The sequence below is a fragment of the Argiope bruennichi genome, chromosome 10 (assembly GCF_947563725.1).
Source record: "Argiope bruennichi chromosome 10, qqArgBrue1.1, whole genome shotgun sequence".
NCBI lineage: Eukaryota > Metazoa > Arthropoda > Arachnida > Araneae > Araneidae > Argiope > Argiope bruennichi.
The window spans coordinates 76,531,206-76,555,896 of NC_079160.1; the positions used below are offsets into that span (position 1 = coordinate 76,531,206).

Sequence of the window (24,691 nt, forward strand, 5' to 3'; positions counted from 1 at the left end):
TAATATTGGCTTAACAAATCAGTCAAATCTCGAATAAAATGGGTCCTCACTAGCGCGTTGGAACGCGTTTTACCTAGTTAATTCGTTTTGACTGATTTCTGGTTTTCTCTGTGAGAGATACACTTTTAAATCTATAGTAAACTGATTCAATCGAACTCATGTTACACTCATTTTACAGTCTAAAAATTCAATAATCAGCGTAAACAAACTAGCTATTCCGAAATAAAACTCAAGCTGGAAAAATAAATATGAAATAAAAATAATAATTTTGCCATAAACTACATACTTATTATTAAGGAAAATTTTCCAACATACTTTTATTCATTTTGAATAACGTTCTTTTCATTAATTTTAATTAATAGAAATTTCTAGTATAAAATAGGATAAAATAAATAACAACAACTATTGATAAAAGCACCATTTATTTACACAATTTCCATTCCTTAACCACATTTCATTTTGACCATTTACAAATATTCATCGATTCATTTTTTAACAGCTACCACTGTTACGGGACGCCTCAGGGCTTGCGCCACCACAGCTGGTGGTGGTGGCTGTACAATAAACACGGCATCTGCAGTATTTTGACTGGCCGCTCCCGGTTCGTTGCTTCGGATTACAGCTCTGTATCCATTCGAGTCAGCAATGTACTCTACGTTTCGGTACAATCCTTGAGGGTCTCTGAAACCGTAGCGTCCCCTAACTATACCTGCGGTATCGGCCGTCTCAGAACGGTGTTGGGTCATGCCCAGACCGTCTCCAAATTCGTATCCGAATCCGTAAGGCTGCGGAATTTGAGCTACAGGAACAACAGGGGCTGGTCCGCTGTAGATAGCGTTGAAAATACTGAAGAGTAGTAGGATTATTGCTAGAAGAGACATCGTTACAGGTGTTTTTTGAAAGCAATTACCTGTATTAAAAATATAAAAAGAAAAATTAAACAAATATCAATAAAATTAAGGAAAATTCAAATGTTTTTAATACATCCAGGGGTTAGGCGCTAAACATAGTCCACTCTTCTCATAATTTTAAATGTAGTTTTGTGAATAACCATGAAATATTGTGTCATCTTGATGATCCGAAGGCGATAAAACACCCTTTCATACCACTTGTTAAGTCCGTGGCACCACAACTCAGAGTAAGAAGCTTTCAGTAATTACTGTTTTTCTTAATTGGCATGTCTTTAATTTTTCTTGTAAATAATGCGCAGTGATAACGATTTATAATAATTATGATAATAACACAAGTAAATTTTGTTTCACTTCATGAAAAATTAGGTAGCTCAGAATCTTTCCTCAACTCAGTGTAAGAGAATAGGCTTTCAATAATTACTGTTTTTTTAATTGGCATGTCTTTAATTTTTCTTGTAAATAATGCACAGTGATAACGATTTATAATAATTATGATAATAACAGAAGTGATTTTTGTTGCACTTAATGAAAAATTAAGTAGCTCAGGATGCTTTCTTTATGTTTTATATATTTTGCTTTGATATCTTCATGGAATAACTTCATTTTAGCTGGAAATAAAGATCATGCACACATTTACCTTAATGTTGATAATGATGAATATTTTCATATTTACCTTAATGTTTATAATGATGAATATGTTCATATTTTTAATTTTCAGAATAAGAATGAGAATTAGAATATTTTTTAAAAATTGATGAAACTGAAAAAATAAGGATTTTTATTTTACTTACAGAAGTTCAAAACTTTGTCTCCTAAGGTTAATTCTTAAAAAAAAAATCCAAAATTTTATTTTTTATTTTTAGATGTGTATATAATAATTTTGATTAATAAAAAGATGAATATTTGTGCATGTTGGCGCTCTATAGGTCAGATCGTTTCATCTGCAGGTACCAAATACATAGTTTGGATGGCAGGAATGCGCATCTTGGAACGGATTTTTTTTCTTGAAATTTTAACTAAAAATTTGAAATTATTAAAAATTAAGCTGAATTTTGTCGTTTTTCTTCAATAATTACGGAAATATTATCAGGTAAAAATGAATCTTATCCAGTTTCCAATTTTTAAGAATCATCTTTTTAATGATACCAATTTGTACAAATTTCTCTTCGTTTTTGGGGATTTTTAAAATATTTTTTTTCCTAATTCCCAACAATAGATTACATTGTTCCCCTAAACACAGAAAACCAGCCATATTATCGTTTCATCAAAAATTTAATCGCATAATTTTCTTCCATTGTTGAAAGCTAAGGAAGAAAAATAGCATGTTTATCATCTGTGTAGTGTGCAAAACGAATACAAAAATGAAGTTACAATACATACCGGGAGAATTAGAAGATAAATAAACAGGGCATTTACTTTTTTAATAGTTCTTTGATATCATGGATGGTTTGTATTAGAAAAATTCATGTATTCAATAAACAGAGCATATATAGAACAATTAAAATAACCCGGCTTTAATGTCTGACAATTTGGCAAAATCCTGACTTGATGTTATATCCAAACAATTTAATTGAAATCAAACATAAACAACGCCCTCAGCGAACCCTCTGATCCCCAAAGATGACTAGTAATGAATAAACTTACTAATGAAGAAAATTAAACTTTGAGAATAACGAAACAACTTTTCACATACTGCTTTTAATGCTGCTTCAATAAATGTAATTTACTTCAAATAACACGACTGTGTTCTTAACACCTTAAGTACAAATAAAATACTATGTACAAAACGCAACTTATTACGTATTTAATACTTTCAGTTCTAATAGGAATAATTGTACATAACTCATTATGACCTCAATAAAGTACTTTATCAGCCTGCTAGGATAAACATCACTTGAATTATTTTAATGTCATTTGTTTACTTTGACCTTCTATTTGGGTGGACCAATAAAAAAAATCATTTATGTTCAATACGATAATTTAAATAATTTCTGTGATTTTCTTTCAAAATTTGCTACATTTTTTTTAAATTTTATATTATCTAGAAGGATTTATTTATGAATTTGAAAGCTAATTTCGACTTTACTTGAGATTTAAATATAAAATTAGAACAATAATTGTTCGCTTAGAGCATTAATACATTTGTAAATTTCAGTCAGTAAATTATATAGTTAGAGGAAGGGTGTAGTCAGAATAATTTTTAATCTTCATTTTGTCTGGTTTATTCGCTTATTTAATTTAATAGTGGCTTTTAATATCATTTTTAACATTAATTTTTGAAATTATTGAAGAGAATATGAGTGTCTAATCACCATTTTCCTAATCTGTATGATTAAAGAAAGAAAAAAAAAGATCTTCAACCTATTAGTAGCTGTATTCTTTTTATAAAATTTATGTATGAAAAATTAAAAAAAAAAGAACTTCAAATGTCAGTATCTTTAATAAAAACGAGAATTTGTCATTCGTTTTGATCTTACCATGGTATGAATTTTCAAAGTTTCATGAGAATTGCAGTTGGACCAGATCAGATCTTAGAATAAGAACGTACTTCACTTAAATTTTTAAATAATTTTATTTGTACGTTTTAATTATGTTTTAAACCGTATTTATGCGAAATTGTTCAGAGTTCAAATTTAAATCCATTTTGATGTTTAATTTTAATTTAATTTAATTTATTTATTTTTTCTTTTTTCTTATACATAGTATAGAGAAAGTATAGTAATCTTCCAAAATTTCGAACTCGAGATTTTGACAAATCTCCGCATTTTCTAACTCAGACATCCCTGAGTTAGTAGAACATGTCCGTCCGTCTGTCTGTACCAAAGATAACTCAGAAAAACTTTAAACTAGACGGTTGAAATTTGGTTTACACTCTTTACTCCATTTTGCAAATTTCTATCAAATTTTGTGTAAAATCTGTTCTGTGGAAGTCCGTCTGTCCGGTTGTTAGAATATAAATTAACACGATAATTACAAAATGGAGAGAGTTAGATAGATAAAATCCGATACAAAGATTTAACTTCTATAGTATAAACACCTTTCAAATTTTGAACCTAATCTAACGAAGGGTTGATTGTCTGTCTGTCTATACTTTCAGAAACATAATTGCAATAATTCAAAAACTCTATGCTTAGAAACATCATATTTGGTATGGAATTTTGTGAATACGAGTGCAATTTTGTATCAAATTTTTGTTACAATCGGTTGAGTAAAACGCATCTAAAAACAGAAATTCAATTTTTGGATACTATTAACGACATGCCAAGGATTAATCGCCAAATAACTTGCCAAGGATTACACATTAGATTCGGTAATAATGCTAAATTCACGCTAAAAATTAATATTTCGTAACTATCGTACGCCAATGCCATGTAAGACATTCTCCAGCATGCCAAGTTTATTACAGAGTATGCGAGAAAGTTTTGAGAAAGTTATATGTTTACCATCTGGTCTTACTGCAACTCTGTCGCCCCTTATTTTTAGAAATAATCATTCAATATGCATTTCTTAATCATTACTCTAACATTAAATGAAACGATATTAGAAATTTAGCTGATTATGTACTCTTTAATTGTATTCATTGTAAAAAAGTATTTATGAAATCAATTTTTAAAGGCAAAATTTATTGCCTATTTTTAAAAAAAAAAATGAAATTGCTTTAAAAGATTGAAATGTGGAAATAGTTAGATTTCTTTAACTGAATATACAGATAGAAGCAACAAAATCGAAATAAGAATTCAATAAAACAAATCTTTTATGAATATGAATACATATTGAACTTACTTCCTACAGAAAGAAGTGTTGATGATGAAGTTTGACCAATTCAGGTAACTGGATGAAGCTCCGATGATTGTTGTGATCTCTCCAAAAACTGAACCATCTTTTATATCCCACCGAAAGCCCATCGGAATTGGCACAAAATGTCCAGAATCTAAAAGACGCTTACTTTGACCGAATTTTTCACTCGGCCCGTTGTCTCAAAGAAAATAGTTTTTAATTTTTATTTTCTCAGGCGCAAGTAAAAGCAGAATGGATATAATTTCGGTATTTCCTTTCGTGTCGTTCCAGTGGAAAGAACAGAAAGGGAAGGGATCGCGTGAGCTCATGACACAGGAACTTGTATTGCTTTTGCTCATATCCGTAGCAGGAGATTAAATTTTAGGCATTTCTTCTCAAAAATGCAAGCGTTTCATTTTTACTTTCTCGTATATGTAATATAGAGGAAGTATAATCATCGTCAGAAAATTCGAACTCGAGATTTTGACGAATCTCCACATTTTAGACCTCCCTAAGATCGAAAAACACATTTTTGGAAAATGTCCTTCTTTCGTCTATCTGTCTGTGACAAAGATAACTTAAAAACGCTTTGAGCTAACGGACGAAATTTGGTATACGGTCTTTACACCAAATTCGAATTTTGAGCAAAATCTGATCAGAGGAAGTCCGTCTGTCCTATTGTTCGAATATAAGTTAACACGATAACTACTAAACGAAAAGAGCTAGATAGATAAAATTCGGTACACAGAATTAACATTTATAGTCCAGACACCTATCAAATTTTGAGCCAAATCCAACAATGGATTGTCCGTCTGTCGTTCTGTATTTTTAGAAACAAGTAAACCCGATAATTTAAAGTCGCAGTGACTTAAATATATCAAATTTGATATGTGATTTTGTGATTACAAGTGTAGTTTTATGACAAATTATTGTTTCAATCGGTTGGGAAACATGCATCTAAAGCAAAGATATGATTCTCGGATACTATTAACAGCATGCTAGAGTTTATTCGCCAAAAAAATCGCCAAGAATGACACGATTGATTCAGTAAAACTATTAAATTCATACCAAAAGTTAATATTTCGTAACTATTGTACGCCAATGTTATGCCAAGCGTTCTCAGGAATAATGTCTTTATTAGAGAGTGTGCGAAAAAGTTTTGTGGCGACAACTCCCGCTGTTTTTATTTTCAAAATAATTTCATTCAAGTAAGATCTTTTTTGCCTGAATTATTTTACATTTTTGTAGTCTTCAAATATTATATGTTTGTTATTTATATTTGCCAATTAAATGGATTTCTTAGAAATTAAATTTGTTATAATCATTAACAATTCAAGTAGTTAGTAGAGAATAGAAAACTATGGTGATTGCAATATTGACCACTGGTACGCGATTCAATGGATAATGGGATCATAAGAACTCCATGTAACTGTAACTATAACTTTCATTTTATGACACGGAATATGGAGCATTGATTTTTAAAACTGAATTTGCTGAAAATATATTATTTTTTTTTCAAATAAATTAGGATCATGTTTTGGATTATTTAACTAAGCGTGATGGTGTATTGTGTAATTAACTTTGTATTGTGAACTTTAATTTTCACTGACAAAGTGAAATGAGGAAACATAACAACAAAATACCACAGCTTCAAATTCATTAAAAAAGGAAATGTTAGCAAGCTTTATCGCATTACAAGTTATTCACACAGGAAGATTATTTATAACGCCATTTTGAATTATGTGATATACTTCATTTTTACTTTCTTGCATACTTAGTATGGAGAAAGTATAGTAATCGGTAAAAAATTCGAACTCGAGATTTTGACGAATGTCCATATTTCAGATTTCCTTGAGTTCGAAAAAAGCATTTTTTGGAAAATGTTCGCCTGTCTGTGGCAAAGATAACTCAAAAACACTTTGAGTTATATGATTGGAATTTATATACGGTCTTTATACCAAATTCGTAGATTTTTATCAAATTTTGATTAAAATCCGTTATGGGAAAGTCTGTCTGTCCAGCTGCTTGAATATAAGTTCTTACACTATAGCCACAAAACGAAGAGAGCTTGATAGATATAATTCTGTACCCAGATTTAATATCTATAATGTAAACACCTGTATCCTTTTGAGCCAAATGCAACGAAGAGTTGATCGTCTGTCGATTTGTACTTTCAGAAGCATGCAAACGCGATAACTCAAAAACTCAATGAATTAAATACATCGAGTTTGATATGTGGTTTGTGACTGCAATTGTAGTTCTGTGTTGAATTTTAATTTCAGTAGGGTTGAGAAAAATGCGTCTAAGCATTTTTGGATACTATTAGCCAAGGATTATTAGATTGATTCAGTAAAAAGGTTAAAGTCACGTCAATGATTGATATTTCGTAACTATTGTACACCAATGCCATACAAGGCATTTTCTAATATATAAACATTTATTAGAGAGTGTGCGGGAAATTTCTGGAAAAACTACCCCCACTGGTCGTACAATTATTATTATAATTATTTTCAAATCTCTGTTTATCTCTCACTACTCCTTCTAAATTAATTTTTGACTTGAAAATGGTGAAAGTAAGAATCATAATTTAAATGAACAAATCATGTATTTCTGCTGCGGCGCGGCTCTTGCTCTGAGGTTCTTCTTGTCATAGGATTGTAGTTCAAAATGATTAGGGAGCTACCATAAAATGTCTCTAGTGTACTTTCAGAATGGAAAGTCTAAGAGACTAAAATCAAATTGTTCATTTTATGTGTTCTTCTTGTGAATTTTTATTGCAACTTACTTAGCATCATATTTCACAATGTCAACTAATTTTCATCTTTTTACTTTCTCGTCTTACATCTTTTTACTTTCATCAAAAAATTTGAACTCGAGATTTTGACGAATCTCCGCGTTTTTATACCTCCAGAGATCGAAAAACACATTTTTAGAAAATGTCCATTTGCCTGTCTGTGACAATGATAACTCAAAAATGATTTGAACTAAACGATTGAAATTTGGTTTACGGACTTTACACCAGATTTGTAAATTTCTGTCAAATTGTGCGTAAAATCTGTTCAGACAATGCTTACATGGCCAACTGTTCGAATATAAGTTAACACGGCAATTACAAAACGACGAGAAGTAGATCAATAAAATTCAGTGCACAAATTTAATATCTATAGTATAGAGACTGTCAAATGTTGAACCAAATTCAACGAGGGGTGACTATATGTCTGTCATGTACTTTCAGCAATAAATAAACGCGATGACTCAAAACCGCAATGACTTAAATCCATTTTGGTATCGATATTTGTGACTACAAGTGCAGTTTTGTGTCAAATTTATGCTTCAAACGGTTGGGAAACACACATCTAAAACACAAATTCGATTTTTGGATACTATTAGTCTCATGCCAGGGATTAATCGCCAATAACTAGGATGACATGAAAGATTCAGAAAAAATACTAAATTCACGTCAATGTCACGTCATCCCATAACTATTGTTCGCCAATGCCATGGAAGGCATTTTCTGGGATAATATTTTTAATCAAGAATATAAGAGAAAATTTTGGGGTGGCAACTCCAGTTAGTTTATTTCTATTTCAAAGAGATTATAATTTTTTTTCTATATCAGTAGTACATTAAATTTGAAAACAAGATAAATTTATAAATAAATAAAATCCCAAATCTAGCACACAGACAACGTACTCTTCCAAAAGCATAAAACATTAATATTTAGTCAAATGCGTCCATAAATATACAAACATTTAATAACGTGGATTTTCTCATATTGATTTATTACTCAGGATTTTTGCCATTCTTCACTCACCTATCATCCTTTATTATTATTAAAGGAATAAGAACAAGTAAAGATTTAAGCGAATTCGTTACATTAAAAAAAAACTGTTTCATTTATTTTGTAGCTGCCGAAGGTCTGTTGCTGTAGTCGATGTGAACTGTGCTGGCCGTCAAGCTCCTCTGACTGACAGCAATTTAAAGGAAGCAGAAATCAGTTGCCCTTGGATACTGGGTTTTACAGAATCTCAAGACGGGAACACCAGGTCAGTATTTTTAAATGGCACGGGGTCAATTTAAATGGAATCGCACTCGCTTCATTTAAATGCCTGCGTGCCTACATTAAGATATTCTACACTATTAAATATCGTGTGTTGCAATGTCACTTCCTGTTCTTTCTGAAGAATTTGCCGAACTTAAATTTCTGCGATGTAATTGGCGTTCATCGAGTAATTATGACGTTATTCCTTTTTACTTTTTCATATAAGTAGTATAGAGAAAGTATAGTAATCGTCAAATAACTCTAACACGAGATTTTGACGAGTCTTAACGTTTTAGACATCCCAGAGTCGCCGAAACACATTTTTGGAAAATATCCGTCCGTCTGTCTGTCTGCCTGTAACAAAGATAACTCAAAAGCTTTTTGAGCTAGACGGTTGAAATTTGATATACGATCTTTAAACCAAATTTACGGATTCAAATTTGGGTAATCAAATCAAATTTTGAGTACTAAAATCTGTTCAAAGGAAGTATGTCTCGCTGATCGAATATAAATTAACCAGATAACTATAAAACAAAGAGAGCTAGATAGATAAGATTTGGTACACAGATTTTACACTTATAGTGTAGACACATATCAAAGCGTGAGACAAAACCAACAACGGGTTGACTGTCGGTTAGTCTATAGTTCCAGAAGCATGTCAATTCAAAAACTCAATGACCTAAATATATCGAATGAGGTATGTGATTCTGTGAATACAAGTGCAGTTTTGCGCCTAGTCTTTGTTTCAATCGTTTGAGAAAAATATGTCTAAAGCACAAATTTGATTTTCGGACACTACTAACCGCATGCTAGAAGTTACTCTCCGAATAACTAGCCAATGATGACACGATAGATTCAGTAAAAATGCTAAATTCACACCAAAAATTAATGTTTCGTAGCTGCTGTAAGCCCATGTCATGCGAAGCATTCTCTGGTATAATATCTTTATTAGTGAGAATGCGAGAAAGTTTTGGGGAGACGGTCTGGTTAGGTTTATATTTTTAAAAATTATAAGAAAATTCTTACATGTAACATTTAGTATGTACCTATAATAAAATTCATTGGAGAAAAAAATTAGTATTTAGTTTAAACCCTTAAAATATATAAACACTGCTAATTCTACTATTCTTTCTATAAGTTTAAGCGAATTCTAGTTTCTGTGAAATTCTGTCGAATTCTAGTTTATACTCATAATGATAATAAATAAAACATTGCAAGTTCTACGGTTCCTGCAATTAGCAGTTAATTTACATTCGTAACAGAATATGTAAAAAAATCTTTAAGAATTCTTTTATTTTTTCAATTAATCTTGCTGTGCTATAAATAGAATCTACAAAGGACATTACGAATCTTACTGTTTTTTTTCAATTAGTAATTAATTTGCTCTCACAATAATAGTGTTCTCACAATTTGTTCTTCAATAATAAATACGAATACTACAAATTCTACTGTTTAAAATCTACAAAGGACGTTACGAATCTTACTGTTTTTCAATTAATAATTAATTTGTTCGCAAGATAGTATCAAATATAAATACGATTGCAATAAATTTTACTGTTTAGAATCTATTATGGACATTACGAATCTTACCTTTTTTTCAATTAATAATTAATTTGTTCTCACAATGGAATTAATAATAAATGCGGATACAGTTCTGCAGTTCTAGTTAACTTGTAATAATTCGTAATTGAAAAAACCACGAATTTTGCTGTTTTTGAAATTTGTATTTGAAATGGAATCTACAAAGTACACTTCAAATTCTACTGAAGTGTACTTTGTATTGTTTACTTTTCGGGAATTACTTTCTGAAATCTTTCCGGATAGCATATCTTTTAAACAATAATACAAATTTAAAAAATATATTAAAAGAGACATGTCTCTTTTTTTCATTTTTCAGAATTTACATCGAATTTCAGAAAGATCCTTCCAATGGGAAACAGGAAGCACTCATAGCACTCATGGAATTGGATGATGTTACTGAAGTAGGCGAACTTCGCAGCGTGTTGCCAGAACTTTTGAAAGCGGAGAGAGAAGGCAGGGAATCATATCCTCAGTTCTTAAGGAATTGTCTTGTGTCAAGTGTCAGGTATAAATGATCTCCTGTAATATTTAGACATCTCCATGTTTTTTTTTTATGATCCCAATTCTTTTGACATTACGATCACTTGACAACATAAACTGCACATGTTATTTGTGTATGTGTGTGCGCACGCTGCTTTAAGCTGGGTTGCAAAGGACACATACTTTTCCCTCCGATAGATACATAGAAGATTCCAAAATTAAATGTGACGTAGCAGATACTGCGGATATCACGTGACAATCATGGTATCATACTACGAATATACTATTCATTTCTTTCAATTTACGATGAAGTAAACACAAAACTTGTCACGTTATGAAAGTAACATGGAAATCAAAGAGACAATACTACCTCTTGTTTCCAATAAAACTACCATATTCGCTCATTAAAATTTCAACTGATTTCTTTGAGACGCTTCATTAATGTAGGTACTTCAACTTACATATTCTTATAGAAAGAATTAATATTGTTGAGACATTTTCTCCTTTACTAGCTTCCTTTGGTGACCAGCTTGTTCACCAGGAATACTGACCTATCTGGCTGTTAAAATACTAAAACGGCGTACATTTATCGAAAATTCATCTTGTTATTTAATAAAATAAAAAATATATGAATTAAGTGGAATCATTCAACAACAAACTATCAATTTAAAACTAGTATATGCTAGTTATTTTAGAATTTTTAATTAATTCATGAAATATTTCCTCATATTGTATGAAATAATGAATTTCATACTTTAACAATACAAGCCAAAGCGATTATCTGTCTAACGAAGATTAAGTCTATTTTCACTCTCGATTAAACTTTAAGCTAGACGATAACTCTATTATCTTGATTTCCTTTATAGTTCTTTCCTCTAGTTGAATGGAGTTTCGGTGACACAGTGAACTCATTTCTGAGCATTTCTAATAATATTTCGCTGCGCCATTAATTGATTAAGCAAAGTCTTCATGTAAATGCAATAGTAAAAGCGTACTATAGTTGACTTATATTTGAATGTTGCTATTTGACAATAAATAATAAGACCGATTTTTCTGTGCCTTAACATATTATGTATGTAAATTATGTTATATGATTGTTTTATATTGCATACTTTTTTCATTTGTTTGTTTGCTACTATTTTCATTTTTTTCTCTTAAAATTGAAACAAAAATTATATCTTTTTGCCTTACTTTACTACATTTTTATGTCTTACTATTTTTAATTTAAAATATAACTCAATTTTTTGAAGGTATTTGAGAGGTCGAGGTTATTCAAGGGATTTAGGCATCACAATGTGCCATCTCTCCTCATTTAGTGGCAGTCCTGTGACCCTGAGGTTAGGGACAATTGGTAGGCCTTCATCGTGCGTCTTAGGAAGGTCTGGGAACATTATTGTATTGGCTCACAGGCAAGAAGTGCCACCTTTCGGAATTGAAGAATGGGCCTCCGCTATGCAGGTATCATATCTTTTCATATTCTTCACGATTTATATCAATTAAATGTAACAACTCTTTTAATAAACTTTAATTTAATTTAACTTCTTATCTCAACTTTATCATTATATTCTTACTCTGTTACATATCAAATTCTTTATATTTTCATATTTCGAAAATAAATCACAAACATGTGTGGAAAAGGAAAGGATCAAAAAGTTATTGAACTTTAAAAATGTTTTTTCAAATTTAAATGAATTATTTCCTGAAGAACAAAGGAAGAGTGTCATGTAATTATTTTATCTGAAAGGGTTCCATCCAGCTGTAATAAGTACAGAGCTTACGCATTTCTTGATTAGACGCTTTCAAAATTTATTGCCGCTAGAGAAACTAAATTCTGGGTGCTTTTTCATGATAACACATCGATAACACTTCTGGCATCACTTATCTATCAAACATCGCATTCTATAGTTTCCATAATCAGTTTGTTCCCCTTATCTAGCTCCACAAGATTTTTTTCTTAACCCTTTAAAGGGCCATTTTTTTTCTAGTCATGTTATGTTAAAATATTTTTAGGCTTGAAATTAGAATAAGAAAAGGGATTCATTTAGCTTATTAGATCAATTTAATTTGATTAATTAATTAATTTGGTTAATTAATAATTAAGTAATAAATCAAGACACATCATTTTGTGTGAGAAAAAAAATTGAAGTATGTTAGTTTCTGTTTTAATAAAAAAAATTTGTCAGAACCTACCTACATAATTTCATACAAAGATTGATAAATTTGGTGGAAAGTATACTTCCTACGGCCCTAGAAAGGGTTAAGTAAAAAATTTGCTAAATTCCAGTGAAATGCTAAAATCAAAATACTGGGTGGCAAAAAAGGGGGGTTGCAATTCGCATTTAATTTTTGTATGAATAATGCTAAAAAGGCATGATTATTTAAGTACCTTGAAGGAAACAACAAATAAACAGTTTCTGTCTGCATGCATTCATCCGTAATAATAATAATGTTCGAAACTTTTTGAATGCAGTAGCAGTATATTTGGCTAAAATGAATTCCAAAAACATTCGCATCGTTTCTCAACACATTTATTTACTTGATTTTGTCGACATATGCTTACGAATAAAAAAGCAAATTTTTGTAGAATTCGTTAACAAAATTCTAGACGAATACGTTATGAGAACAATTTTAAACACGGACAAACTGTCACACACAGTTGCAATCAGGAGCATTGAATTGAAGAACACTTATGGTTTACAACCAAAAACAAATGTTTTTATAAAAGTTAATTAATATTTTATAATCAAAATGATTAATAAAACTATGCATGCATATTTAGTAAATAATCAAAATTAAAAGTCATAAAATCATAAAGAATCATTAACATTTCTCACTTTGGATTAAGCTCTAGCCTTTTTCTTTATTCAGTTTGCACAAGGCATAATATCTGATATTTAATTATTAACATTTTAATCCTTTACAAATTGTCAATCAGTTAGCAATCTCAATATTCTTCGTTTTCTTATTGCAGCATGTTTCTCTAATAAAATTTTTTTGCAATATTATGTTTGAGATAACTGATCAAAGTTCGAAATAAGTCTATAAAAGTGTTAGAAGTATTTATTATTTAAAAAATGCACCAGCCAGGTAATATACCAAACCATATAGCTCGTCTGCCAATTTACAAATAACGTTCTTAAAATGATGGGACAATTTTTGAGGTCACAAGCACAAAAGGTGACCACTGCAGGTGGCTATTTGTCAGTAAGCTACAAAGTGATTATCAAAAACAAAACATTGCTAATATAAAAATCCCTGCTGATTATACTGGTCAGGATTGGCAAAAAACTTTAGATGCATGTAGTTTCAAGTATATGCTCAAGAATGACATGAAAAACACTTTAACTTTCATAGTTACGATAACAACGATACAATTTCGAAAATTTCAAATGGCAATACTTCTTTATTGGGATATAATCTTCATAATAATAATAAAAGTAAATGATGTTGGAAAAGTATCAGAAGCATGAATAAAACCTGCCTGCAGCGCTAAACAAAATTAAAAAATGGCTAAAATGATCAATAAGAACAAATATGCAACAGAAAAACCAAATTTTTCATTACACGTTACAAATTCCCCACTTCCATGTATTTATGAATTTTATTTATTTATATGTATAATTATTTTTGGCCTCTTTTTTAATATTAGCAGCATTATTCATGTTCTTTCTGTATTTTTCATTATTTCTATTTCCATGCGTACAAATGTTGTTATTCAACTTACTTCCACCTAATATATGTGTTGCATGTTTCTACTGATTTTTATATTCTTTTCCCTGATGACTATTGCCAATTTTATAACCTTTGTATAGCTGAGAAATTTTTAAAAAATCACTTATGCTCGACATTTATGAAAAAGAATCTCATATATACCCAAATTACTTTTTAATATTCTCACTGTTATTCTCTAATAAAGGGTCCTTTGCAACGTCCACCTTTTTAAGTTTGTGACGCCGTGTTCGATTGTAAAAATGACCTATTTCTGTATAACTGATTTTAATTTCAAGTTTATACCATCTTTTAGAAAGTCTCTGTATTTGAATCTTGTACCTTGAAGATCCTTAACATACATATATTTTTTAATGCAAACCCTTTCTATCAAACAATTATTGCTTATATTTTTTACAAATTTAGGTTACAGACGTTTGCTACAACAATTATCTGAGCAACCTCCAAAGCAACACACCTAACCCTAAAGGCTCTTGGACTACCATTCCAGAACCAGAAGTAAGAGAGCTAGTCCTCAGCCCACAAGATAAATTCCTCGTATTCGGAGACAGTTTTTTCTCCAAGACCATCCCAGCAGACGAAGTGTGTCGGCAAGTGCAGGCGACGACCTCTCCTGTGGCTACAGGTAAAGCCTTATCCGAGATGTACTCGGCCCTCACCAATGGCAAGAGAGAATGTATCGCCGTTATCATGCTCAAGGCGGACGTCAACCAACCTGTTGAGGAAGAAGTTGAGAAATATCGCTGTTGGGAATTCATGTTAGAGCAGAATCATAAATTGCTCTTCACTAAAGAACTAGAGACTCTCCATAAGACGATAGTGCTCACTGGAGAACAGACCACCGACCCTACTTCAAATGGAGATCCGGGATCCTGGTACACCACAGCTTTGTCCAAATACAAGTGTCCACTACCTTCTCATAGGGGTAGATACTATTGCTATGGTAACAAGATAGAATGATTGAAGGAACGAACTGAATTGGAAATAATGCTTTTAAAAATGAGCGTTATTACGCTTTTGGAATATGAAGCCGGTGTTTAATTTCATTAGCGAACATATTTCACATACTCAATGACAGAGTTAGAAATCCTAAACATTTTCTGAACTCAGATTCTAATTCTGATTTGTGCATTCTACAGCCTGATCTTTGGATGCGTCTGGCCTAAAGTTGAATACTGTGAAAAGTTCCTATGAATGAAGTCTTCAAATCCGCATTTTTCAGCCTTTAAAAAAAGTCGAAAGCTGTGTTCATAAATTTCTGTATCATATGGAAATGTATAAAAAAGACGCATTACAGAGTAAGTTTGCCAGGGATGCGAGTTATAGGTTTTGATATTTTTGAAACAAATATTACAAACTACAGTCATTCAGAATCTGAGAAGTGACTAATTGATTGATAAGTACTGACTGTGGTGTTCCAAAGACATGCGTTAGGTCCTACATTAGAATGAGTCTTGTCAATTCAAAATGAGAACAAAAATCGGAGAACAAATCTTTTTAAAACTGTTATCTTTGAAAGTTTTGAAAGAAAGATATCTCGAAAAAAACTAAAAATCATTTTTAAAATAAGCCATTTCAGTCCATTTTCTAAACCATCAGCCAAAATTTGGAATTAAAGTAAGTCTGATGACTATTTTGCATATATGAACGGTTGTTATATGCAAATACTGAAAATTAAGCATGATTCTATTCCTATAGTTTTAACTTAGTTAGTTCTTCAAGTTCAAGTTCACTTAGTTCTTCAAATTACAAATAAGGAAATATCCGCATCTCTTTAATAATAAAATGATGACATCGAAAAATTTCGAATACAAAGAAAAACAGCTCTTTAAATTACTGATATCTTTTACATTTTGTCTTTGCCATATGATCCAGAAGGATTTAATTACTTTAAGAAGAAAAGAAAGGGACTAAAAGGCAAAGGAATAAATCCCAGGAATTCAGAGATATAAGAAAGTCGAGATTCTAGGAACATTTAAAAAAAAAACGATCAAATAACTGTATAGTGCATATTTTCTATTATTTTGTACATATTGAAATGCTTTATCTGGATTGTAGTCGATGTTACTTTCTTAAGAATTATCATTTCTTTTTTTTTTGCTGAAAGAATAACAATTTATAATATTCAGAGATATAAGAAACATGAGAAGAAAAAGTTAAAGCGAAAAACTGGCTAAAAATTCTTAACTTCAATTATGACCATGGATATCTAAAGATGACTTGCATTTAAATAAAATAAATAAAATGCGACCATAAAAGAATTTCAATTCCTTGTTGTAGCATCCAACAACAATTGCGAAGGAAATTTAAAGTAAAGATATTTCAATGCTTGAGAGTTAGAAAATGAACAAAACCAAACATTCACAGTTACGGTTGCAGCTATGAAATTTCAAAGATTGCAAAAGCATCATCCACATTTTTGCATTTCTTATTATTCGTGGTGTAGAGAAAAAAAAAACCATGTTCGGGACTGGAAAATGTTAGCATGAGAAGTGCGACTATAACATGCAGTTAAAAATTGTGGAAATAATCATTGAAAGGCATCAAGGGTCTGTTATCCCCTATTGTATTACACAATTACGGTTAATACATCTTAAAATGCAAGACAGAGAAATGACACAAAGTTAAAGCATTTAAATTAGTTTTAGAAATCTCTCATGTGCTTTCACATTATTTTTGCCTGTGGGAGATAGTCAATAACCACGAGGTGTGCTGCCAGAAATCTGCTCTTCTAATGCTGTCTTTCAAGTCAAATCCTATTTCGATATTCATATATGTATATATAGAGAGAACCCTTGATTATCCAAACTTCAGTTGATCTAAAATTCTGTAAACAAAAACTTGGAGAGCAAAAAAAAAAAAAAAAACGAAATAATTGACTTAAATAAATGTTTTCAATCAACGATGTGTAAAGGCAATATTTAAATAAATAAATTTTTAAACAATGTTTTTTTTTCAGTCATTAAGTTAATACATCATTGGTAAATTTCTTTTTTTCTCCTAGGATATTAAATTCTATTCCTTAATTATTTGGTTATTAGATTGTTTGTATCGAGACTAGTCCCAACTGAAGTTTGACTTAAAAAGTTTTGCTCCTGTACCATTTCTCAATCATTTTTGGTTGCTTCCATGTGTGTGTGTGTAAATTTTGTCACTATAGATAATAATTTTTTTTCCATGCGTGCTCTAAAATACCTCTATTTCTTACTTTTGTTGGATTGATTATGATAGCTCATATATTGGCAAAGTTATTTTGTTGCAAAATTATGCTAAATATTGATTTAAAAAATGTTTTTTTTTTTTTTTTTTTTTTTTTGCATTATGACAAAAAACAAAACAAAAAAAACTGAAAAAAATCCTTGCATTTTTAATGAAAATATCTTGTATATTTATTTTTTTTTAAAAAAAAGAAAATGTTGAAGAGAGACACTAATAAATAAATCCTAATTTACATTTACTTTTTACATATGAAATTTGTTTTAAAGATATAATAGAAAACTGAAATTGAAACTACACTGCATGTAAAATATAATATTTTTATCATACTTTTTAACACTATATTCTTCAATATATCCAGCAAAAGTTGTATTATTTAATGACAGAACCAGAAAAAATTAAAAACTAATAATGAACAGTTAGCAGTTGAAATGAAATTTCATGCTGAGTTATTTAGAAAGAGTTTCTATGCTTTAAAAATAATGTAATATACAAAAATATAGTAGATAATACAAGTAATTCGTTTCTGAAAATATATTCTTCGACAGATCAGTTGCCAGACTCAACTTTTTTTCTCGACTCCCTGTTATTTAGAATTTCTCTGTAATAATTTGTCATCAAGATTAAAACGAAATATATTTTATTTGTAATTTTCTTTATTTTTATTGTTATAAAAGATTCTTTAAATGTACGAGTAATTTGAAATCAAAGAATATTCAAGCACGAAAAAACAAAATTTCATAGATTTTTCTGTTGTAAAGGAAAATTATTAGGAAGAAAAATTATGTTTTCAATAATTAAAACATTAACAAAATCATCATGTAAGATTCAGTGTGAAAATTTTTATCATGGCATTGCTAGACTGTCATATTTTTTCAGTAATTGCGCAATGCAAAAATCATTCAAAAAGGCAGACCGTTAGACTAGAGCTGCCAAATTTGTACATAATCATTTCTTGGATTAATGTTGTTTACTAAAAAAGTTTTTTTTAAGCTTTGGTTAATTTTTTAGTTAATTAAAAATTACTTAAGTTTTAAGTTTTTTTCGTACGATTTATTATTACTAAAGCTTATTATTACATAAAAAAAATTTTCTGAGACACATTTTAAAGATTACTACACAATTCGAATTATTATTTTTCCAACTATACCTATTTTCGACCAATTCTTAAAAATTTTTCGAAATTCATAAAAATTTCATTGTTTTATCGAATTGTTCGCAAGAGAATTCTTGCCGCTGCCAACGTCAGAATAAAAAACAAAAAAATAGTACTGTTAAGGATTCCACCAAGTCCGTCAATTCACCGGGCTCGATTGTAGTGGGTGTATGATGTGAAAACAATCAGCAGGCCTCAATAACGAACGAGCCTTTTATTAAACACGAAGTCACGAATATGCAGACAACAAATTCACTGCCGAGACGAACAAAGACAATACACAGCAGTACTTCTCATAAACAACAGTACGCAAACAGCACAACACAGATCAGCAATGATACGCTGCTCGAAGCGCTCAGGGAGAGAGCTGGTTCAAATTTTTAACGTGAATTGAACTCTAAAACCTACCTCCAGCTCGGTCGCACGGCCTTTTATAGTTCCCGAGATACGGCGGTGAATGTTCTCGAACAGTCAAGTATATCTCGGTAACTATTAGCTCTATTCCCAAAATTCTGGAAAATTCCAGTTTTATCTATTTTGTAGCCAAGCCCTGGGATCACTGATAAGGCATCCAATCAGCATCCAACAGAGATGATCGTAAAACGGTCTTTCCAGTGATTGAACTAGCATTGCTGGAAAAACAACATTACAGATTTGTAACAATACTTTGGATATTAACTTCAAATAAGAATTTTTATTTTTGTTTCAGTAGCGTGATAATTTTTTCTGACCAGTATTCTTTCTATAAATTTAATGATCTGAAAGTCGTTGCACATAAAATGCAACCGTTGATTTTAAGAAGTCAGTAGAAAACAAGACAGATGCATCAGGCGTAAAACTTACCAGGTTACGATATTTTAGTTATAAGTTCTATTTAGAAAATAAGTTATTATTTTCGTTTGCTTATAAAACGCCCATTTAAATGACTTGTCACAACATACATCACAAGAATAAAATTTTTAATGAAAAAAAAATGATCACTAAAACAATGAAACTAATAAGAGATTTTTTAAAAATTCAGCATCAAAATTGTAATTTATATTTGTAATTTCCAGAAGCAACAATAAAGTAAATGATTATAAAACTTTAAAAAAAATAAAATAATAAATAAAACAAGAGCATTGACAGGATTAAATCTTTTAAATAGTTGGTCTTGACTTGATTTTCGAAATTCTCTCGATTGGTTCTGTCAACCGCCTCTCTGGATTAAACTACAAAATGTTTAAAAGTATTTATCAATTTCTTATAAGATTGGAAAATTAATAACGTACCAAATGTATTATTACAATCAATTCGGTACTTGGTTGTAACGGCGACCAAAAAGCGCCAAGAAAAATCTCACTAATTTGGCGATTTCACTGGTTAAACTTATATAGCATGTGATTCGCTCGTGATTTGATCTATATTTATTATATGTACAGAGTGTCTCAAAAATCTTGACCGCGACTTTTATTCCTTAAATATTGATCATAGACATGTACTGTAAATTACAAAGTTGCGTAAATAAAGGTGCAAAATTTTATGAAATCGATAAAAATTTTCAAGAGATTAAACTTAAAAAAATACAAAATTTAAATTTTTATACAGACCCCATACAAACAAATTATCATGAGTAAAATGTGCCCCATCTTTTAATAAGGTCAGGTACAAGTTTTCAGAATTTTATCATGAGAACTATCAAAGATATGTTAAAACAAAGTTGGTCAACCACAAATTAAAATACAAATGTTTACAGCTTCAGTGCAGATGACGCGACGCAGGAATGTATCATAAGGAAATAAAATATGCTTCATAACTTTAGTTTTAAATACAAATTTTAAAATCTATGCTTCCTGAAAAATACTTTAAAATTTTATATCATGAATTACAGAATATAACTTAAAAATAGTGCAGTCAATGAACTTGTAAAAAAACTTATGTAATCTTTCCTTTAAGAAATCTATCCTTATGTAATTTTTCCTTTATGTAATCGCTCCTTTACGTTATTATTTCGACAAATTTTTAATATTTTTGAACCAATAAATAGCAGAATTATTATTTATTTATTCAATCATTACTTTCTTTGTTAATTTGTGTACGACCCCTAAAACACGAACATTCGACATGATTTTTCCGCTTTCCGAACTCATATCCAGTCATCGAAAAGTGGTTTAAGTCAACATTTATGCAGTATCAGATCTTTGAGAATTTTTGTGATAAATTGCTGAAATTAGAGGATGAGGCACATTTTACTCATTGGGAATTTTTTGTATGGAATCCGTATAAAAATTTAAATTTTTCATTTTTTTAAAGTTTAATCCCCTGAAAATTTTAATTAATTTCATAACATTTTTCACCTTTTTTTATGCAACTTTGCAATTTACAGTATATGTCTATGATCAATATTTAAGGAATAAAAGCCGTGGTCAAGGCTTTTGAGATACCCTGCATATAATTAAGCACTTGAGTATGTTTTTTATAATTTGGCGAATTTTTTCTTGGCACTTTTTTGGTCGCCGTTAAAACCGGAAAGTACCGTCAATTCAATACTGATATTAGCTTGAAGATTTTGCAATCCTTCTACATAATTGCCAACATTGTATACAATTTATTACATTGTATACATTGTTTCCAGCTATTGAAATGGTAAAACACCAGAAACAGCGTCAATTTTATTCATGGTTTGAATGGTAACCTTTGCCGTTTTAAAAATGTTTCTAACTTTTCAAGAGCTAAAACCACGAAGAATCATTAAAACTAAATTCTAATCACCGGGGGTTTTAAATCCGAGGAAATTCCGTCGTAAAGTCGGTCATGATTTATTATTTAACTATCGAACGATACTAGAAGTGATAGATTACTCCATCCAAATAAATGACAAACCTAGTAATGCTGCAAGTACTCTACGACTTTCTCATCGTTGTAAGCAAATTGTATGTATCTCAAAATCTACATTGAGGACTATAAAATATAAACATTTAAGTCTAAAACCAATGTAATATTTGCTGTAATTATACTATTGTCACGATTAAGCTTTCAACTCTTGCACAAGTTTCTGATGAGAAAATTTATCCATAAGAGCACTTCAGCTGTGTACAAGTATAATAATTAAATAATTTTTAGTATATATATATATATATAGTAAAATCCTTTTATACTTTAACCTCCTTGATGTTAGGTAATTTATTTCTTAGCTTAGTTGAGTTTATCCTCATCCATGTCAGTACGGTTGCTTTTGATGGTCTTTTCACGATTTTTATTGTCGGTAACAAAAATATGACCTACAAAAGTAGTTTCGCCATTTCTATTTACCATTTTCTTAATTCTTATTTTGTTGCAATAGTCCCATCATATGTTTAATTTACTGAAATTAATAATTAGGGTTGTAACAATGATGTATCAAAAATAGATGGTTTCCCTTTCGTCATATTTGGTATGACAAAGTGGATTAAAAATATGATATTTATGTATTAACAGCATACAATTGGCAAGTTTATTAGCATATTAATCGTACGCTAATGGCGAACATAGCCAATTTTTAATTACGAACGAAATGATTAGTATGCGATTTTTTGGAGAATTTTACCTTGCCTGCAGTTAATACGTAAGTACCAAAAATACTACTACATTGATTCCGCCAGTCTTCTCAAAAATTGCCATAAAGTTTATTTCTTGCCACGTCATGAAACCTTTAGACTATAGTTACTGCTCTCCGTTAGTGGTGGTTCCACTAATCCATGCCAAGTTGCTTCATCGTCAAAAAGTATTATGGTTGCTTAGAAAAGCATGTCAGTTAAAATAAAAGATTCAGATTTTCAGTATGGTGTAACTTATTAATGAATTTCACATTTTAAACTGCACGACCTCAAGAACATGGTATTCTACAGTCGCCATGTTGGCGATTCTTTCACCAAGAGCTATGATGGCAACCGTTTAACAGTTTCAGTATTAAAAGCAGTAATTTTAATACCAGATTTGGAGAGGTACTGTTTTAAAATAAAGTAAAATTTGGCGAAGTTACCGTACTTTGAAATCTAATTTCATTATGTTAAGTTATTCTGAAGTGTAATCCTAAAATCCAGATAATAATTGCCGATAAATAGTAAATAATGTATGATGCCAATAGATAATCAATATCAATATTTGAATGAGTATTGTTTTCTCGCCAAGAACAAGATTATGGAAAGATTTTTAGAGATGAAGTAGCCGTTGAAATCTAGTTGAGGATGCTCCTTTACTTCATTGAGGATGTCAACGTGTCAAGCTGCCAAAGGCAGAAATCAAAAGGGCTGACATTATAGTCATTCTTGGCGAAGTAAAGGGTCATCCTAAACTGGATTTCAACCGAAGTAATTTGGAAAATTAATATACATGCATTATATAAAACTTTATCATTCACTCTGATACAAAGCATAAAAACTTACGGCGCAGGCACAAAACATATTTTAGTATTTATTTTCTTAATACAATGTTCGTAACAGTTTTGTATTGTCATTTTCGCCAAAAAAGAAAAATAGTTTATCGCCAAATTTTATCGAAATGGACAAATGTGGCGCGAAAAGCAGCAATAGCGTCACCAATCGTCAAAAAGCACGCTGTGTTGTGTTTTCGCCAACTGTGTATTCTCAGTCAGCAGGAACTTTTATTTGTCAATAACATCCATTAAAGATTCCATTTTAGAAGAAACAGATATAAATATTCGAAAAAATATCTAAATCGAACAAACGCAAAATCATAGCAACAATAGAAGAGCATCAAAAAACAAACATTAGTAAAAAAAAAAAATTGCCAACCTCGCAAGGCGCCAAATGATTGTATATCAAAGCTTAGCCTTAATGGCCTTAGTATTAAAAATGTTGTGCCTTAATTTTACTATATTGTTTAACAGCCTAGAGTACCTTGAGTTACTAAGGGAAGTAAATAAGAATTTAAAAGGTGTCCTTACTTTGCGTAGCTCATAATGGTGTTTATGCCAGAGTGAAAGCATGGAGCGATTTATATCAAACTCTGAGAATCCATCCTCATGTGAAAAATCAGCGTTTCTTTGTACCTCTCTGAGTTCATTTTGGAATTTTATATCCTGACAGGATGATAACTGGTTTAGACACTCCCCTTGAAAGGAGCTGTCTTCCTTCAACTTTTTATAACTCCTCCGCTCGTCATATCTATTCCTAAAAACAATTCGTTCATATAATTGATTGAAGACGCATTTGATTCTTAAATAGGCTCTGAAGAGGCCATTGCTTCCAAAAGTCATAGCTTTCTGGATAGCCTTATGTTGTCGTTGTTGTTTTCTCACATTTTTTTCAGTTTTTGTCAAAATCTAACTAATTTGGGCCCTATCTTGTTAATTTTCAAAAAATGGAATTATTATTGAAATAAATTGAAAATTCCATCGTTGATGATAGTTCTAGTACTCTGTCGAAACTGAAATGATACTAAACAGTATTTAATAATGATATTTTTTTATGCCTGGACCATTTACAGTAATTTATTTGTTTTCGAAATTGCAACTGTTGCCAAGGCTTTAGTCAAAATTTGTACTGTGGAGCTTTTAATAGTTACAGTTACAAAACTCTTCATAAGAAAATCATCAATATTTTGATATTGCTGAAGCGAAATAAAAAAATTAAATAAATAAGCAATGAAACTGCGTATTTCATTTAACTTCATGTTGTTTGACACATTGCAATACCGCAAGCAATAAGTAAAATATATAAATATTTATGTATTATCGTAATTATACTAAAAAAAAAAATGACATTGAACATATTCTCGTCACTGTTTGAAGTATTCAACTCAAAGAACATACCTTTGAAA

The 24,691-nt window shown here is 30.5% G+C and overlaps 2 protein-coding genes across 2 annotated transcripts in view; one reads left to right on the forward strand and one right to left on the reverse strand.

Moving 5' to 3' along the window:
* Positions 1–17,469, forward strand: part of LOC129988290 (PH domain leucine-rich repeat-containing protein phosphatase 2-like) — a 95,821-nt gene extending 78,352 nt beyond the window's left edge. The window contains exons 11-14 of the mRNA XM_056096478.1: positions 8,597–8,734; positions 10,628–10,816; positions 12,042–12,249; positions 14,926–17,469. Coding sequence (XP_055952453.1) covers positions 8,597–8,734; positions 10,628–10,816; positions 12,042–12,249; positions 14,926–15,480 — 1,090 coding nt within the window. The 3' untranslated portion in view covers positions 15,481–17,469. The remainder of the gene's footprint in view (positions 1–8,596; positions 8,735–10,627; positions 10,817–12,041; positions 12,250–14,925) is intronic.
* Positions 425–5,034, reverse strand: LOC129988292 (cuticle protein 10.9-like). The gene is made up of 2 exons (XM_056096479.1): positions 4,695–5,034; positions 425–910 (listed from the first exon to the last, which is right to left on the reverse strand). Exon 2 carries the CDS (start codon positions 879–881, stop codon positions 486–488), a length of 396 nt encoding a protein of 131 aa, XP_055952454.1. The 5' UTR covers positions 882–910; positions 4,695–5,034; the 3' UTR covers positions 425–485.
* Positions 17,470–24,691: the final 7,222 nt, after the last annotated feature.

Coding starts and splice junctions, on each gene's coding strand:
- LOC129988292 (XM_056096479.1), bottom strand. CDS start 881: ATGTCTCTTCTAGCAATAATCCTACTACTCTTCAGTATTTTCAACGCT.